Below are 19,519 nucleotides of genomic sequence, written 5' to 3'. Positions count from 1 at the left end.
TATTTCAGATTTATTTGCCAATCAATTTTAGACCAAACATTTCTAAAACGTTGTCTGTTGTATATGAGTTTTTAGTGCTAGAATGTATTTTAGTATCTTAAATGACCTTAATACTTATGAAAAATGACAGATAGGCCTGGAGACAAAGTTTTCTCTGTTTACTAACTAATTGATTTTATTTTTAAGGGAATATTAGAAAGCCAGTAGTATGTTTGGGGTGTTTCAAATCATAGTTCAAGGTGCTATGTCAAATGTATGATTCCAGGCTTGGTTTACTACTGGCTTATAGAACGAAATTCCAGGGCTAAGAAACTTTCTTATGACTTTGGAGAATACAGTTCTAGTTCCAGTTCTGCCTGAGCTTTCCCAGGACGAGTCACTTTGCCCCTCTGTATGTTGTAAAATGCAGGGAGTAACAGCTCCTTAGACATGTAGATACGTCACCAGAAGAAACACTAGAGACTGCAAAATACTCGCATGACCATCACTCTATAGTGTGATAAGAAACAAAGACAGCTGTTAACAAAAGTTATCTAAGCAATTTATAATTAAAACAACTTTCTTGGATCCTGTCTTTGAAAGCCATAAAATAATGGGCACAATCTCTTTGACAGAAAGATGCATTTTCCCCATGCCATTTTTGCTTTGCCACAAAGAACTGCTTTGGTAAAAGACAAATTTGTTCTTACTCCCCATTCAGACTTTTGCCTCTCTAGAGGGATGTCAGGATGTGGCTGCTGTGCAGAGGTTTTTCCTTGGCAGACAGTCTCTTTGGTGAGAAGGCAGCGGAGGCAGACAGCTTTTTTTTTCTGGAAGAGAGAGGGTACAATGGAAGATAGAACAGAACCAGAGTATTCCATTGGATTTATTATTTTTTTTTTAGAGAATACAGACAGATCTGAACTAATGACTAGTCTTTATATGCTAATACCAGTCTCCTGGGACCTGTAATTTCTATTACAGAAACCTGGCGGTGTGGCAAAGGGTGGAGAGAGAACAGAAATATATTCAAGAATTTCAGTCCTTGTACAGGTCATCATCAGACTTGTAATTGTCTTTCCTTTACTATTCATGTCACCACAAAGGCAGCCAAAAATGGGGAGAAAATTTTGACTGTTCCTAAGGATTATTCCCAGCAAGTTAATCCAGAGGGTGTGGGTTTCTTGAAGCCTAGAGGTCACAGACTCCCACACTGAATGGAAAATACTGGATTTTTTTGTGGTGTAGTTTCATATCCTTGCAAAATGTGCTAAAATGGTTTAGTATGGATATGGTTGTTACTGTGTCACTTTAAAAAGAAAAAATTGAAGCCAGGAATTTGTTTTGGCTCTGAGAAGCAGAAGACCCATGATATGTACCTGAATCCTTCTAAATCGATCCAGCAGAGGGCAATAATGTGTCAATACAGTAGCCAGACATGGATAAAAAAGGAAAAGAATAGCTTTTTGGAATTTTTTTTTCATATTTTACTGGTAGTATAGGAGTGCTATGAAACCCTCAGGATTCTTTGTGAATATTTAAAAAACTACACAAGCCACCTTATTCCCAATTAAATTACTATTTTTATTCTATGCATATTAATTCCTTATGATATTTAGAATGCTGAAGATTTGTTTCATCTTCAGTAGAATGAAAATAGTTATACCTGTTTATTTGCTTACAAAGCAGTTGAATATAAACTATAAGTAGCATAACTGAGCAGAGTATGTAACAGTCGTGTACCTTTAGAAAAGCTATTAAAGAAAAAACATATGGTTTCAACTTTGTACTGTTAAAAGGCATCTTTAATTCCACCCCAGCAGAAGCAGTATGGTACAGTCAGGTATCTTGAAATCTATTGGTCTCATTGGGTGTGTCTATGTCTTCTCAGGAAAGAAAGAAATTAAATCAAAACAATATCATAAAATAATGCTGGCGCTTGTTGGTTCTTCAATGGTACAGATTGTCCTTGTACCTTCTCAAACTGGACTGGCAGGACTCTAGGAATGGGGAATGAGGGGAACATCTGATTTTCTGACTAAAAGTTTGCAGACAGCTTGATAATGCACGTACACAGATTAAAATACTACTTTGTAAAGAGGAACTTGTCCCTTCTGCACTAAAAATGGTCAATCCCCTTGGGCAAAATTTAACAAAAGCCTGCTGGTGTCCCTTGTTAATCTACTTGTAGTTGCTTTCTCTATTTTTATCACTTCATTGCATTTCAGTGAAGATTTGTGAATCTACCACCTTCTTTGACTGGTTCTGTTATTTGTTGCATTGGTGGGAAAAGCTATGTGAGGTGTCAGCTAAGCAAAACACACAAACACACTGATATTTCTATTAAGTATTTCAGATAACATGATGGTTAGTTTTGTTTTCCAGTGGTAGTAATTTGATCTAAAGTTGGTAACTGGTGTGAACACAACCCCCAAAGTGTGCAGGTTCAAAATACTATGTATGAGTAACTTTCAGAGTCTGGTCGGCACCAGCATTTTTTTTGTGACAAGAATAAGTCATTTTGAGACTTGAGCAGGTTGGAATTACGCACTGACACCAGGGTTTTCCGCTTACTCAGCACTCCTAAAAACAGCAGCATAAATTATTCAATAGTATTCTCCTTTTGTTGTTGAAATAAGGCAAATTTCAGCCTTCCTACTCTCCCAATTTTCCTGAAATATGTTAATGAATCTTAAATTAAGTACTTTCACTGTGACTTTGGTTTTGTTCAGTAAGTCACTATAGATGTACTCAAATAAGCCAGAAAATAATTTGTTACACATTTCATGGTTAATTTCAAATTTTGTGTAAAAATTTGTTTCAAGCCGTATGCCCCACAAATTACAGTTAAATCCTTCTTATAAAGAAATCCAGGTTCTTTTATGTCTATAGGTAAATTGTCTAATCAAGTTTGGCATTTTCTTATGTTGATATTTTTCCCCCATGACAGCGACTTGGAAACAGTGTAGAGGAACCTATTGCTGATGCTGCAAAGCTCTACTGGGTCTTTGTAAGAGCAGAGGAGTCAGGTATTCCTGGTGTCTTAATCACTGTAATGCTTTATGCAATTCTATCCATCATCTCATCAACGACGTTGTACCTCTACTTTTTAAGGTATGTCTCTTTGTCTCATTATTCCCTTAAGACCTTAGGCTCAAGCCCTTTCCCTTGTGATGAAGTGATATTAGAAAATGTCAAATATCCAGAGCCCAGAACTGCAGGTGATCACGGAGGGGTTACCTCCAGCTTAACTTTTAATGCACTGGTATTTGCTGGACACAGCAAGTCAGAGATGGAGCCAATTATATCCACAAAAAGAACACAGTTGATATGATGATTTTTTATAGCCTAGGAGCCTCTGTTCCTTTGCCTTCAGATAACAGTGTCTGTGTCGAGGGTATAAGCTCTAAATTTTGTGTACCTTTTATTTAGGTACTTTGGTTGACACAATCTTTAGACTTCCAAGCAGATTTTTTTTCAGAAATAGGGAAAAATTCAGAAAGCTACATGTAGTGTGAAGTGCAGAATCCCTCTCTGAATCTGCACTGGCCCCCAGAGTCTTACAGCTTTTTGATGATAAAGGATTTTTTACTTGGTGTGACCGAGGCTTTAACACACAGCATGAAATGACTTAATCCAAACAATATTTCCGTGGCTTTAGCCTGTTATCAATATTCAGTTAATCATGAAGTAGTTAATCACTACCTTTCCCATCACTTTAAATAGAGACAGATGTGGGTCACTGAAAATGAATGAGATAGGTTTTCTAATTTATTGAATATAAAACTGTACTTTCTTTTTTCTGAGTGACTCATCTATAAATGCAGTAAGAATTTTGTACTGGCCTTTGATTCATCCAGTCATGAACAACGAGTGGTGGCAAGCACCAACAAAAAGTTGTACACGATGGCAAGATGCATGCAGGTGTAAGAATAGAAAAGCTCAGCATCCTCCCTCCATCTAACAGAATCATCTCTTGGTCTACTTTCCACAAATTCAATTGCAGCAGGCAGGAAAAGATAAATGGCAATCTAAATTTCTGCATAGTATTTCAAAGCTTCTGCATTCCTGGAAGCTGTACACAGCTTCAATGTACTGGTAGTCTAGTTAATTAGTTTTTGGGATGTTAATGCCTTCTTAATCATTGACTTAATAGTTTTGAATAGCTTCATAAGTTTTAGCTGCTGTCGTTTATTACTCAGGAAAATTAATTTAAATTAAAACATTTGTAAGGCAGGTTTTTATGAGAATATTACCAACATCTTCATTGTCTGGGGAACAGGTGCAAGATCATCAAAGGTTCCTTTCCTTCTGGATCAATTTTCCCATAATGTTTTCCAATAAAGGGGTGGGGGGAAGAACGTTACCAGGGGAAAAAAGTCCTCTTTGTACAACAGATTTTAAAAATGATTCATAGCAAAATATAAAAGCAAAGAGAATGTAACAAAATGTGTTACAGTGCATAAAGTCTTTGAAGTTTTTGCTTGATAACAAAATGAAACATTTCTAATACTGGAGTCTGTGCAGTGTAAAGTTATACTATAATCTTCTGAAATTGGATTAACTTTCTCTTCATTTTATGTCCACAACATAATGGGAACCTTGGACCTCACTAGGACTCTTGAGCAGCACACTGTCAGTCCAATAATGATAGCATTAAAACTTTTTAAAATGTTTCTAAGGAAAGCATCTCTACAATCCGTAATATTTTTGTTCCTAAATATTGATATAACAGCATTTGTTTTTGAGAGAAAATAGTATTATAGCCAAGACAGTAGTATTCCTTTGTGTGATTATTTTTCAGGTGTTATATCTCAAAGATATTCAAATGTAATATTATTCCAATTAGAAAACATTTTTACACAGGCATCCCCATCTTTCTCTTGTAAGGTAAACCAATAAAAATATTGAAACACGCTTTCTGTGTCTTAAGACAGCACTCCACTTTGGCTGTTGGATGGTGGAGTTGGTGTCATTGGTTAGAATTACCCAGCAATTTGCCATTTAACAGAAGTGTTCAGCAGAGTATGAAAAAGGGATTAAAAAAGGTGAACCCATCAGACCACCAAAGCAAGTAGGGGAAATGTCTATTTCTGTCGCAGTTAGAAAGCTTCGTGATGAACAACCAGGAAGACAATGAAATTGTGGGCAGGGGATAAATAGCAGTAAGCAGTAAGTTTGTGTCTTTATAAACCAGCATACCCCAAGAAATCTGGCTCTCTTTGGCTGTCTTGGGAGCCGGTAGTACATCTAGCATAGAGAGATATTCTAATTACATATTGGAAAAATGAAGTAACACTGTTTGCGATTCCTTCATTTTAATACCACTAGACATTAGAAACAGTCAGGAATTTGTTGGTGAAATGCTTTCTGTACTGTGAGAAAATGCAGATGCAAGTCAACTAAAAGTGTCTACTGGAAAAAGCCTAGATTTGCTGATATTTTTTTTTTTAGAAAAAACCTTCAAAAAAAATCTACATTTGTTAATGTTAACAGCAAAATTATTTTTTATAGTTGTTTTGCAAAAAAGGGATGAGAAAGGCTTAAGTGAAGATGTAATAAATTGTTTTAACCCACTCTACCCTCAAATTTTTGTTTTTGTAAATTTTTGAGAAGTCTGTTTTTATATTTGATTCTGGATAGCAAATAATTTCAATGCTTTCTGTTCTTTCTGATAAATAAATTAAATTGTATTATACTGGGTGTCATCTCTAGAAAACAGCATCTGGGTTTTTTTTGCTCTTTATTACATCAGCAATAGCAATTATCATTGTCATATTTATAAGGTAGCATGTTAAGATACAAGAGGCATTTTATTAGTTTTCATGCCAAAGAAAAGAAATTAAAGCAGGTACCAGGAGCAGGCTGAGTACTTTTGGGCAAAAAGAACAAAGCTGGAAGACAGGCTTCATAGTTCTTAATTAATTCAAAGTTAATTATATTGTTTATAACCATGTGCTTAAAATCTTCATGTAGAAAATGTTTATGGCAGCAAGTAGACAGTAATTTAATTGCATTAAATTTTACTTCATTTGAAATAAGAATGTTACATTAAGTGAGCTTAAATAAATGGCAAGGTCTTTTTCTTGTTTAGCAAGACAAGTGGCAAGTAATTTAAATTGCTGACCTGGAATTTCTAAGATGAATGCCAGAATATTATACTTTCAAGATGAGCAGAAGGCCAGAAAGCCCACCAGATTGATCGCTAGTTTTTCAACTAAACACAGTCAATGTTACTAGTCAATGTATCTAAAAATGCATCTGTTGTGTTGAAAGAACATCTAATGTAGATACAGGGATTAAAAGACAACCTTTTCTTTGAAGACTATGTGAAATTTGGACAATTACTGCATGAAGAGTATTAGTTATTTAGAAAAAAATCTCTTCTGTAGCATGTTTTAAGATACTTTAATATCCTACTCTGCCTTAGCACTGATTTGCTTCTCATACTTTAGAGCTTTATCTATTATGTTCTTTCTTGGTAGCGAGTTTGTTTATATTCCCAGGACTACCTACATCTCAATTAGGTTGTCTACCAGCTGCTCTCTTCTTTTGATGAGAGAATCTCAAAATGACAGCTTGGAAACTACAGCAAATTTAGGGCTGCATCTTCAAAATGGAATGTTTCAAAAAAGAAGGGCAGGGAAAACCATACAGGGAGTGCCTTTATGGCAATGCGGAAATGTAAATCCCTAACGTGATGTTGGGCCAGGCTGCCAGATTTCAGTATCAGAATAGCTACTCCATCACAGAAACTCTTGGATATAGATCTTGACCCTAAATACATATTCACTTTTGAAAAGAGAGTTAAATCTCTTCCTGAGATTGAGTTGAAAAGCTGTCTATTGGGACATCTCCTTATTTCTGTTCCATGATAAATCTCAGTTGTGGGCAAAACTGTACAAAGCAGCTTATTGAATGTGCTTCTTTACAATTACTTTGTGTGCTGTAAAGTGAAATGTAGAGCTTGTGTAAATGCGAACTTCATTCTGGTTTGCTCGAACAGTCCATTTCCTCAACCTGTGCACACATTGTTAGCATGTACATGGCAATACAAGAGCCAAAAATAAGGATCAGCCACAAGAACTGCATGTAGTGCTGCTATACGTGAGAAGGATGAGCGTTTGGAGAGACAAATGAGTTGTGCCTCTGCTCCCTCTCTCCCACCTGTCAGAAATTAAGAACATGTGTACCCCCACAGAAATCTGGGCTTTTTGTTGGTTGCAGTGCCACACAGCAATCCCTGCACTTACCATGACTACCCAGACAATGCCTGCAAAGGACGGAAAAACTGAGATTGGCATCAAGCAATGACTGAATTGTGATAAAGTATTAGCTTGGAAGAAGGTACGAAAGGAAAGATCTCAGTTCAATATCCAAGTCTGAGAGTCTAGCTTTTCTGATCTTTATTTTCTGATGCCCTGGTTTTGGAATAGAAGTAGAATGAGAGACATATGAACTCGAAGAGGTTCCATTTGAATTAAACAGCAATGTTTTGAAGTTTTAAAGTTCATCTAAGGCTAAAAATGTGACACAAGGCTTTTCCAAAAGCCTCACAATATTTCTTGGTTTCACCTACATTAAGGAATACCACACAGCAAGCCTTTCTTGTGGTAGAGAATTTTACTGTGTAGTGCTTATTCAATTCCCTCCCACAGCACAAAAACGTCATTGCAAAACAAAGGCAACAGATGAAATGAACTTTTCTAATTTCAAGAGAAGTTTAGATTGTATAGACTTCAGGTTTGAGGATGAAAAAACTGGTGAGGAGTTCCTTTCTATATGATGTGGTTTGCCTGTTATTGAACCCTGGCACAGCAGGACTTCCATTCATGCCTGAGGTACTCCATGTAAGCACTGGAACTAGTTACCCGGCTGATGCTAAGGACAGACAATGGATGTTTCTGAAGGAAAGGAAGATCAGGATCTTTTTGAGAAGTCAGTATCTTGAAATAATTAAAAGAAATTGCTGCTTAAGTTTATGTGATTTCATTCAGGTATTGTAGTCTCCAGCGAGCTGGGAAGGGTTGAATGTTGGAGACCTTGTGGGAAAGAAGCTTCTTACTCGTGGGTAGAGAATATAGTCATGAAGGGGACACCAAGCTTTAGAAATCCACAAAAGGGTAAGACACCCTTGTTTTTTTCATGAAGGGTCCTTTCAAAGAGAAAACAAATGTGTCATTTGTGTCCTTAGGCTACATAGTGAAGGTTGGCTTTTGGATGTATTTCAACGCATTCATGGTGAGGAAGGCACATTTTTTGTTCCACTGGATTTAGAGATTTCCAGTCAAGAGCTGAGCTACATTATGAAGAGAGCTGAGCAGTGGAGAGGAATCAATGGTGAAAGACGGATGGTGAGTGGTAAACAGAGTCTTCAGAAGGAGTCTGCAACATACTGGTGCAAATTAATGGCTTGTATTTCTCTTTACTACCTAAAAGGACTTAGATATAGAAGAAAATTATTCTTAGTGTGCTTCTTTGAATGGAGAAGCTAAGAAGCATGTTCAGGAGAATTTTGTGATGTATATGCATTGCCTGAACATCTTGAGGGGTTACAATCTGCTTAGTATGCAAAGGCATCACTGTTGTCAAAAGTAGTTATGCCATTTGGTGATTCTTGACTGGATCATAGAGACTTGTTACTTGTTCAAATGTCAATATCACCCCAGATAATTTCTCAGTCTGCTCACAAAATGGGGAGCTCCATGGACAAGTCAAATATTCTCCCTCCAAGGGCATGAGTGAGGGCTGCAGTGAGGAGGGAGTATGAGTTTAGTGGGTCAGATGTGATAGCTATGCTTTCTTTCCTGCCCCTGTCCTTCTAGGATCACCCAGAACAGTGGGCTGAGTTGAAAATGTGCAAGAGGAGGTAGGAGAGGTCTGAAAATGGTCTGCTTTGCTTTAGTTGTCAAAATAATTCTTTGTTTTCTGTTAAGCCTCTAGCCTGTAGTACCATACACAGACTCTAAGCTGTGATGTGCAGAAGATATATCCGTGTTTGCAAAGTGTCCAGTGTTGGGAATATCATCCACAAATGAGACTCCTGGTCATAATTGCTTTCAGAGAATTGAAAATAACAGAAATGACATGGTCAGTAGTCTGTGAGGGACTCTCTTCCTTCTTTAAGGGAAATATTTTTTCTTGCTTTCTGGCTTTGTATCAGCATTATTAATTTCTGAAGGTCTACCATTTAAAGCTGCCCTTGGACAATTGTTAAAATGCTCATCAACTGGATTTATACATGTGTGAGTGTCTTCCTGCACAATGCTTTGTTCAGTCGCTGTGCTGCTTCAATGTAAAAATGAACAGATTTTAGATAAGAAGAAAATTTGTCTTCTCAAATTCCCCTTCCCTTCCCTTCCCTTCCCTTCCCTTCCCTTCCCTTCCCTTCCCTTCCCTTCCCTTCCCTTCCCTTCCCTTCCCTTCCCTTCCCTTCCCTTCCCTTCCCTTCCCTTCCCTTCCCTTCCCTTCCCTTCCCTTCCCTTCCCTTCCCTTCCCTTCCCTTCCCTTCCCTTCCCTTCCCTTCCCTTCCCTTCCCTTCCCTTCCCTTCCCTTCCCTTCCCTTCCCTTCCCTTCCCTTCCCGTCCCTTCCCTTCCCTTCCCTTCCCTTCCCTTCCCTTCCCTTCCCTTCCCTTCCCTTCCCTTCCCTTCCCTTCCCTTCCCTTCTTCATTGGAACAACTGGTTTCAGACTAGAGTCTGCAGGTTTTCAAGTCTCTATAGCTACCTCTGAAAGATAAGCAGTTTAAATAAATATATAGCCTCAGTTGTGACTGCCATAAACATCTGGCCCAGCTGTAATTATTTTCCGTTTTTGGTTTTTTTTTTTTTTTTTTTTGTGATGACAGTTTGGACCCTGAAAGGAAAAGCAAAAAGGTGAATGTGCCAATTGAATTGAAATAGCAGATAGTAAGTTTAATGAGGCCACCTGCCTCAGACATTCCCACTTTTTATACAGACAGCATGTGTTTGCTTTATGCCAGTAAGGAAAATAAACCTTTTTTTTTTACACTTAAAAACATTCTGCTGCAAGTTAAAGCATAGCCACTGATGACTGGTTTCTATTACTGTTGTTACAAGTTATGTAAGGTCAAACAAAGAATAGTGGACCTCATTTTACATGCCAAGTCTACCAACGTCATACAGAAAATGTGGCAGATATGGTAAATGCAAACAACTGCTTTTCTGCTTCAAGTGCTGAATAAATTTCTAATAATATTACTGGTGTAACATTTCTTGCAGAAGTGCAGAAAGGGTTGAGTAAGGGTGAGGGAGGGGGGAGGAGGGGAGGTGGTGGGCAGAAGGAGAGGATGTGGGTAAAGACAAATGGAAATGACTGGAATGAAAAATTACTTCTGTGTTTACAAATAGTCTGTCTCTGAATGGAAGAAATCTGGATTGTCCACTGCTATAATAAGAAATGCTTCAGAAGGCAGAAAAAGGAAAAATGTGACCCATGCCTATAGACATGCAAGTGCCTTGTTTTCCTCCCAATACTAAACTTGGTATTTATGAAATGCCGTATTGAAATGTGGGTCCCTGATCATACATTAAGATTCTTTAAAATGGACCCAGCCTCAGCCAGATCCAGCAGCACTGAGGCTACAATCAGAACAGAGGGAGGACTCCCTACGCTGAGTAGGGAGCACTGCATGTTTCCTTTTGACAAAGTGCAGTGGTGTACGTTTTTGTCTTTACACTAAGTCCCCAAATTTCTGATTTCTGTTCTGTCTACTTCTTCACCAATTTCATGCCTTTTCCTCTATATCAGCCCTAATCAAATTCCAGGCTGTGACAGTATTAAACGTTCTTGTCCTCTATGGGACGTACTGGTGCAGACTGTTCGATATAAGCATATAGTATTGATGGGAAAGAGTGTGGAAGTTTGCATCTCTGGCATCAGTAGGTTCTCTACCATTTATTTCAGTGGGTATAGAATCTGTTTCACAATGAGGAAAATTTGTGAGTGAAGAACACTATCCAAAACTCCTGAGCTATTTGTACAAAACACTAATCCCGTGAAAAAATGACCAATGTTCTTCAGAAATCTGGAATCTGCCCCTTCTGCTCCAATTTCTTGTTTATGTTATTGCGATGGAAAAGAGAATAGTTTAGAATCAAGTTTCGTTAGCTGTTTAGCAAATTTAGTCTTTTACTAAAACCTTGCTGTATTCCAGAAATATGTTCTCCACACAGAGCATTTCCCGGCAAGACCAGGAACTGTCTTTCATGCTCCTAGGCATTGCAGATACTGAAAGACCCTTTTTTTTTTTCTGCTATGAATTTGCATAAGGTATTTATCTTGTCCCTTTCTTTTTGTATGTCTAATTGTACAAAGTAATCAGTATGGAAGACACATCACTAGGCCTTATTGTGTGCATTACTAATGTGTTAATTTTTAAATAAGATACCAAATTAACTGTGAGCAATTTTTATAAAGAGAAGCATGAGACTGCCATATCTTACATCACTCCACATAAAAAATATATTTTAAATGGAGGTCATTCCGGTAAATAGTCAGTCAAACCTTCAGGAAAAAAATAGGTCTACGTTTTTGCAATATTTTCTTTCTGTTAACCATGTGCTTCTCATTTTTATTTCCTGGATTAAAAATTGCCCCATTAATGGATATTTTATAATATGCTTAATTTCCTTTTATTAATTGATAAACGCAGCAGCAAAGGACACATTTACAGTATGATGAGAATTTAAGGTTATTTCATTTTATAATTTTTATATTGTTCAGAGAACCAATTTGTCATTTGTGGAATGACATCTACGCCATCATTATGAAGTATTTTTAGTCGTTTTTTTGATAGGAAAAAGGTCACTTTCTCTAGACCAAGAAGATATCACTCTATTAAACTAATTTGCCTACATGCAAATTTTGTCATTTTTACCTCATTAAATATTTATCATAGAGTAAAAAAATATATATATTCATGAAGGGACAGCTAGCAGCCTGATGGAGCTGGAACTAATATTTTGCAATATAATGATTTTTTGCATCCTTAATTAGATAGCATAAGGTTGATATGATTAGGTCAGAATGTAGTGTTTTTCATTAAAATACATTTCAGAAGCTGTATTCATAATCTGCCCTTGCAATTAAATAATGAGCCTATGAGTTTAATATTATCGACCCAATTATTATCCCATGGTAAAGTATACCTTTAATAAATTTGTGCCGTAGGACCTTCATTACCAACAAAACGAATTATATTTCCAGGTACACACATTACATGTCCACAATCACATTTACATAGCGGTTTGGAAGGCACTGTGGGGAGAGAGCCACCAAAGCCTCGTACAATACAGAAACATGCTTGATTATTTTGGAGGAAGTCATTTACAATGCCTTTCATGAGGAAAGCTGCAAAGAAGTAAAAATGCCACCTACAGAGGCAGAGAGAAATATTTACAGTAACAAACATTGGCAGAAACAGTGTTCTGGGTACCCTCTCGACCCCCACTCCTCAACTTGTTATAAACATGAGGGAGGCAGAGCTGAATATTTACTGAGCTTTATTTGGAGATGGGCTTGTATTAAATGTATGTCAAATTCCAGAACCAGGGATATCAGCACCAGTGGCAGACAGAAATACATTAACTCGCCATTGATTACAGTGGGTCAGTAGTGATATCAGGACCCTGGGTTTTAGCCAACTGTTTTTCTTTTTGTTAGATGTGACAAAAGTGATCGTGTCTTGTTGTCCTCACCAAGTAATCAGTTTCCCAAAGTTATGTGATAATTCAGAGCAAAGCATCAAGTGGAATTTTCCTTTCCTTCACATCATTTTGCTCATATTTAAAGCCTCTGAACTATTTATCTGGCAAATTACTACCAGTACGGGTAAAAAGAAGAAAATCTGGCCTTCAGTGATTTTTACTGGATTTAACCCTCAAGGTACCACCACTACTTGCACTGGGACTTTTTACATAATACTAATAATGATGAGAAAAGCTGTACAATCAGCAAGCTGAAACACCACCAACAGTATTCCAAGCATAGGACAAAAAGCTTTGCATGTAGAAAGGGTTTCTGAAAAAAATATGCAAGCTCTATAGGCAAGAAGATAATGTGAAACTTACACTTGAAATAAAGCCTGATGCACTGCAAAATTATTTTAATGAGACTAGGGCTAATTTTCTAATTCTGAAACGATATTATAGCAAACCATAAAAAATTACCCGGCAGTAGTTTTTTGAAAGGAAAATATATTTGTAATTATCTTGAACACACGAGATTACTTCAGGGCCTATTATCGACACAATTTTTGGTACCACTTTACACTAATTTGCATTTATTACTCTCAGGCCAGCTATTAATATGTTAATAAATAAGTCATTAATACTTGTTATTTAATTGCTATCTATTTATTCCTGTTCAATAACGCATTAATTACTTGTGAATAGTTGAGGGCAAAATCCTGCCCTTGTTAGTGGAATCAGCAATGGCAAGAAATGAAACTGATGCCGGACTTGTCTGTGTTAGGGGAGATGGCAGAGATGAAATCATTTAACCCATTCGGCACAAAGTGAACTTTTCATCTTGCCTCAGAGGAAGAAGCTTCACGAGCCTCCAGGTAGCTTGTGCCGTCGCAAAGCTGCTTGGCCACATATAGAGGTTGCTGAAGACAGGCAGTACCACACCTGAGGTCATTGTAATTTGTCTCTTCTTACAGTCCCGGGCTTTCTCCTGCATTGGAGTTTGAACCCTACTTGCAAAGATGGGTGGGTGATGCAGAAGGAGAAGCCACGGGCAGACTGAAGTCCTCTGAGAGCCAGTGCTACAGGGAGGAAAGCATGGTACATAGCAGAGAGTGAGAAATGGAAATAGGCACATTGCTTTCCTGCGGCTGGATATTGGAAACAGAAAAAGGAGGATCCCCTACCCTGCCCCAATCCAGAATCTCACATTCAAGGTCTTTGATTCCCCTTGCATAAATGGACCATACTGTAAATGAAAAAAAAGCTAAAGAAAATATGGATACCATAATTAGTGTATTTTCTGTTTGAAGAGTTAGCATCGCTGTGATTTCTTGCCTCTTTTTGGACAAAGCTTACATTTAGAAATGGGTAGTGAGACCAGACTACATGTTGAACAACACAATCCAGCTGACTGTGTGAATCTAACAGACTTAAATTTGATCTCTGTAGTTGCAGGGTGAATTTTTCCCATAAACACAAAGAGAAATTGTGCTGTTGCCTTCCAATAAGCTTTATTTCAGAAAGATAGGTGAGAAATGGCAGCAGTATTTTGACTTAAAAAAAAAATAAATTTAAAAAACCCCCACCCACTGATGAAATGAGCGGCAAGGAGTACTATCGTGGTACAGAATTATAGGTCCCTGAAGGAAAAGTAAGCAAAATGGTTCAGGAATTTGTTCAGAAGACACAACCATGCCAAGGGGAATAAATTGAAGTGCCAGGTAAGAGAAGCTGATGGAAAAAAATAGCAGTACAGTCATGTCGCTTTTGCTTCCCCTAAAAGAATGCTCCTCTTGGCAAATTGGTGATTTAGATACCACTGGTCTGCAAATGGAGAAAGAAAAACATGTTGAGACAGCAAAAAAATAGAAATTGTGACTTTCCTTCTTATTTCTCCACCCTTCGGTTTGCAAACTGTTTCTATGAGTTATACTGTATATATGTAAGTTCTACTAAATGTACTCTTTATTATACCTTTAAAAAATACCAAATGGCTTAGACAATTCAAGATGCAGTAAGAAATATGGTCTAACGATTTTGATTTGTGGTTTCTTTTCATGGAACTAGTTCAGTGATTTTTTAGAAGCCTAACATTTTGCGAGTTCACTATCAGGGTTCTTTTTCCTGATCTTAACCCATGTTGTAAAAGATTTGAAGTTGCTCACTGGAGCTCTCAGTACTGTGTCTCCAGCAATTTAGATTCTATGAAGAATCAAAACGAAGTTTGCTGTAAGAATAGCATAGGAGATTAGAAAGCAGTAGCAAAACCGACTTTGAGCATATCCAGAAAAATTAGCCATAATATAAAATTTAATCCTTTAAGTGCCAGTATGAATAAATCACTTTGTTGATTTGGGGTAATGCACAGTTCTTTTAACCAGTACAAGTAAACCACCCTGCTAGTCCAGAACAATTCAGCTCTGCTTGTTGAGATGACACGACTAGGCAATAAGAAAGAATTACCGACCTGCCACAGAAACTGTAGGAGAGAAACCTTGGCCCCTTTGCAGCCAGCAGCAAAAAATTGCACTGACTTCTTCAGGGACAAAATTTCCATCTGTCTCCGTAAGCAAAGGAGAAAGGGAGGAAATAGGGCCATGTCTCACTGAACTTGTATGTGATCTGTGTACGTAAGGTCAGATTCTCATCTGGGTTAAATTATTGAAGGCAGAGTCTGTATTTGTTTGAAGATTAAATAGAGATTGAAAGTCAGGAGATGAGCAGAGGGAAGGCTCAGCCTAGTAATGGGATGTTAGAGAACACAGAGAGAATTATAAGGTCAGGAAGGAGTGTAGCATTCCAACGCCTCTTAGATTTAAAATAAAATTATTTCTGTATGAAATGACAAGGCCATGAACTGTGTAGGATCAAACTGGCCAGGTGGTTCTGAAACACTTTGCTTGCTGTTATTTTAGAACATTTAGTCCACAGGGAGTGATGGGTGAAAAGAAGAAAGGGGGAACTGTGGATCTTTGGAAGCATATGGGATAGTCAACTATACTGACCGTATCCATTAAAGGTCATGAGGCATACCATTAAACCTCACAACAGTTGATTAGTAATTCATCATAAAGTGTGTACGTGTGAGCTGTGGAAAGCAAGGAAATGTAGACTAGGTAAAGGAAAAGCTTGTTTTGTCTTGGTGCATGGGTCTAATGAGTGAGACTGCTTAAACAGATGTGCACACATAAAGAAGCATTGTAGTAAATAATAACAATGGTAGAATGGATATATCAACAAGTTAACTAATGAAAATGGCATTAGAAATTGAGCCAGGAGAGTAACACTGCACAGAACTTTCTTGAGTCATTGCTATATCCCAGCATAAGGGAGAAAAACCCACTCAAACAAAAAAGAGATGAAAAATGGATAAAAAGCCTGAACAGCTATGCAAGACTCTCTGAATCTGAAAATTCCATGGCAGTATGTTAATAGAATAAAAAAAAGATAAAAAGAAATACAAAGTATGCAGAGGTAAGTATTATGAGTTATTTAGAGCATTTGTTTTTGGTTGCCATGTGTGATCTCTCATAATAAGACTATAAATTGAAATGAAAATTATTTAACTTATTATCAAACTTAGGGAATTATTTAGGGAGGATGTAAACATGATCTTGGTTTTAGGTAATGTGTTTTTTTCCCCCCCTTTTCAATGAGAACCGATTTAATCAAGTCTGCTTTGCTATCCCCATTATATACACAATACAGTATTTCTATAGCAAATGGTAACAAATTATTTCAATCCTATAATCAATGTATGAATTATATAAAGGCTTTAGTGCAGATGGACAAAATTAATTGTCTGCTGACATCCTTCTGATTACTGTACTGGCAGAAAGGTGTTAATTTCTGTAATACTTCAGCAGATATCCAAACTGTTTTGTCAGAGATGTTGGACAGTGATGGAGGAGGAGTACATTTAACTGTAATTTTTGTAGTAATTCATGGGAGGCTTCATTGACAGGTGCTAATAGCACTTGATTGCCTTCAAGATGTTTTCACAACAGAACTCTGCAAGTGCCACATCAAGGTTTGCTCAGTCAAATAGTTTTTTCTCCGTGCATCTATATAATTTGTAACCACAGGCAAACTTCTGAAAATCCAAGGTGGTTTGCAACACTCCATTGGGGTGAATCTGTCATTGGCTGGCTGGAACAGATCGGTGCACTAATGAAGAGCAAGCTCTTTGGGTTTTTTTGTCATTTCTGTGCAAGCAATCCATTTTATTTCTCCTAAGTGGCAGGGCATGTTATACATCTCATCCCATATAATCTGACTTACATTATAATTTGATTCATACACAGCCTTTCCACAGAGATTAATTAGCAGCAGGTTTGGAGTTGCAAGTGAAAATATGATAATTAGTTTTCTTGGAATGTTAACATTTCAACAGTTCGGGTTTTCTCCATATTTGTCTTCAATGAAGCTGCAGTAAACAAGCACTATTTCTCTTCTAAATCAGACTCTTGTGAGGTTTGAAATACAGACATTTTCATCAAGCTGGATAATTTCCATGGAAAATTTACTAGCTCATGAAATATTGCAGGAGTAATTAATACAATGGTTCCCTCCTCCCCTTGGTAGGTTGAAGTACGATGTGAACAGTTCTGAAAACCCCCACGACAGCCACTTATTTAACAATGGTGATTCCTATTCATTCTAACAAAATTCAGCTGACTCTTCAGTTTTACACAAAATAGAATTAGCCAATAGGTCTCATATGGTTGTTGGCTAGTGCTGTAAACAAGGTTACACTAACACCTTTGACTCATTGCAATCACTTGTTCTATTTGAGTGTATAATATAGGTAACTTGTTGATGCATACTACATTTCTAAATCCAATAATTTAGCCAGATTCTAAAAAGAATCAGCAATTTATCTGAATAATGAGAACATTCAAAGTTACAATAGTGAGTAAAAATGTTACATTAAATATCAGCCCTGATGATTTAAAGACATAATGTAAATGCTAACACATGGGGCTGAAGACGAAACTCTCATTATGAAAAAGTTATTGTGTTGTTATCCATTATGGGTGGGTGTAGCTGTTTAAAAGATAATATTTTCTTAGTTGTTTGTTATTTATCCTCCTTAGTCTTGTGTCGATTTCTTTTTTTCCTGGTGATATCATTTAAAAAAAATCTCAGCCTTCTCTTATTGCTGGGTTAGTCTCATCTTCTTGTATCTTTGGCTTCAGTCACCCTCTGAGCTTTGGCAATGTGCTGTCGATGTCCATTGATCTAGTCAGGTAAGGGGTAATTGAAATATTCTACCATTGCAACATCTAAATCACCATGTGGCTGTGAGCTTGCATATACAATTGCATGAAGTTCAGTTGCCAATTATGTATGTAATTGCAAGCATATTTTTGCAGACCAAACTCTGATTTTCTTCCTTTAGAGAAAATGGCTTTACTACCATTTTGTGCTTGACATACAAAAGGCTGCTAACAAAGAGTGAACTACTTTAGGTATAAGTGCATTAGAGAATACTCAAGAAATGTTAGAAAACTGAAGGAAACTGAAGTTTGCTTTCTAGGAATAACCTTAGAAATATCCTTAGATCAAATTATATTTTCTTCTTTAAATATAAAATTCCCACACTGACAGCAGAATACTGAAGACACCTGCACATAACAGAGCAAAATTTACCTGCCCACCACATGGGTTTGGAGGAATATAGCAAGCACATAGCAAAGCAAAACTTCCCTGTCTACAGAACAGGGCTAGAGGAATATAGGTCTGAATGAGGTCTGGCTGAATATAAAAACAGCTCCAGGAGACTCAATGGCAAGGCTGAGGTCTTGCCACTATGTATGTCTACAGGGTGAGTTCAGCAAAGACACACACTTGTTCTCAAGCCCAAACATGTTCATCCTGTTTTCTATCTTAACCTCAGCTCAGAAGGCAAAATAAACTCTGTGCTTGACCTTTCAGGTGAACTTTGGCTCAGTTAAACCAAAAAGCAGCAGAATGCATGTAGTTCACAGGACTCGGCAAGAACACTCAACTTTTCTGGTGAAGATATGCCAAAGACAGCGGTCTTGTGGTGGACTACAAAGCCCAGTTCTGGCACAAGGATTGAAATAGTTACCCTTTGAAGTTGTATATAAACAAGGGCCGCGTTAGATTTCATCTGCTGGCACCTGACAACTCTCTCCATACCTTATTTGCTGGACCTTTCTGTAGAGATCATGATTTTCACTCTGACAGATTTGTCAGAGGACAGAAACGTGCTGTCGCCATGCTTCCGATCTACATAGTTTTTTTCTTTCCTAGTGATAATCGGGACATCTCAAACAACAGTAATTTCCTGTGTCTGTCTGAAACCTGGCACAGGTGTCTCTGAGGCCAGTCAGTGAGACTTTGTTGTGGTAGAGAGTCTTGTTTTCTCCTGATCGACAAAAGGGGAGAGGAAGCCATGCCCCAGGTGTATGAGCTTGTGAGGAATTCCTACAAACAACAAAAGAGCGAAGGAGGCAAATTGACTATTTTATTAGGAACGTGATCTCTGATGTTTTTCATCTGGAGAGGGGATTGTTGCATGCTGATGAATATGGGAAAGAGTGCTAAAATGCCCCTGAGCGAGTATGTTCCTTCAGCAATCCTTCAGCAGCTCCTGCTATCCCAGCCACTGACCTGTGAAATGTGGTCGCGTCTTCTGCATTTTTTCCCTCTATTTTGAAAGCTGTTCTTTTCATCCTGCAAAACATTACTCCAAACACTTAAATGGGAGTTGTATTTGCAAGGTTATGCGTATTAATATTAATGCAAAATGTGATGGGTCCAGTGGTCAGAGGGGAATAATCATGCCATTCAAGTGAAATGCAA

The 19,519-nt window shown here is 37.5% G+C and overlaps 1 protein-coding gene across 1 annotated transcript in view; it reads left to right on the top strand.

Annotated features, from left to right (window-relative positions):
• The window catches only part of LOC104062149 (uncharacterized), a 197,042-nt gene that overhangs the window by 134,968 nt on the left and 42,555 nt on the right, over positions 1-19,519 (top strand). The window contains exons 17-18 of the mRNA XM_054057879.1: positions 2,930-3,093; positions 8,174-8,333. Coding sequence (XP_053913854.1) covers positions 2,930-3,093; positions 8,174-8,333 — 324 coding nt within the window. The remainder of the gene's footprint in view (positions 1-2,929; positions 3,094-8,173; positions 8,334-19,519) is intronic.

Source organism: Cuculus canorus, chromosome 2 (assembly GCF_017976375.1).
Source record: "Cuculus canorus isolate bCucCan1 chromosome 2, bCucCan1.pri, whole genome shotgun sequence".
NCBI lineage: Eukaryota > Metazoa > Chordata > Aves > Cuculiformes > Cuculidae > Cuculus > Cuculus canorus.
This window is presented reverse-complemented; position numbering and strand designations above follow the sequence as displayed.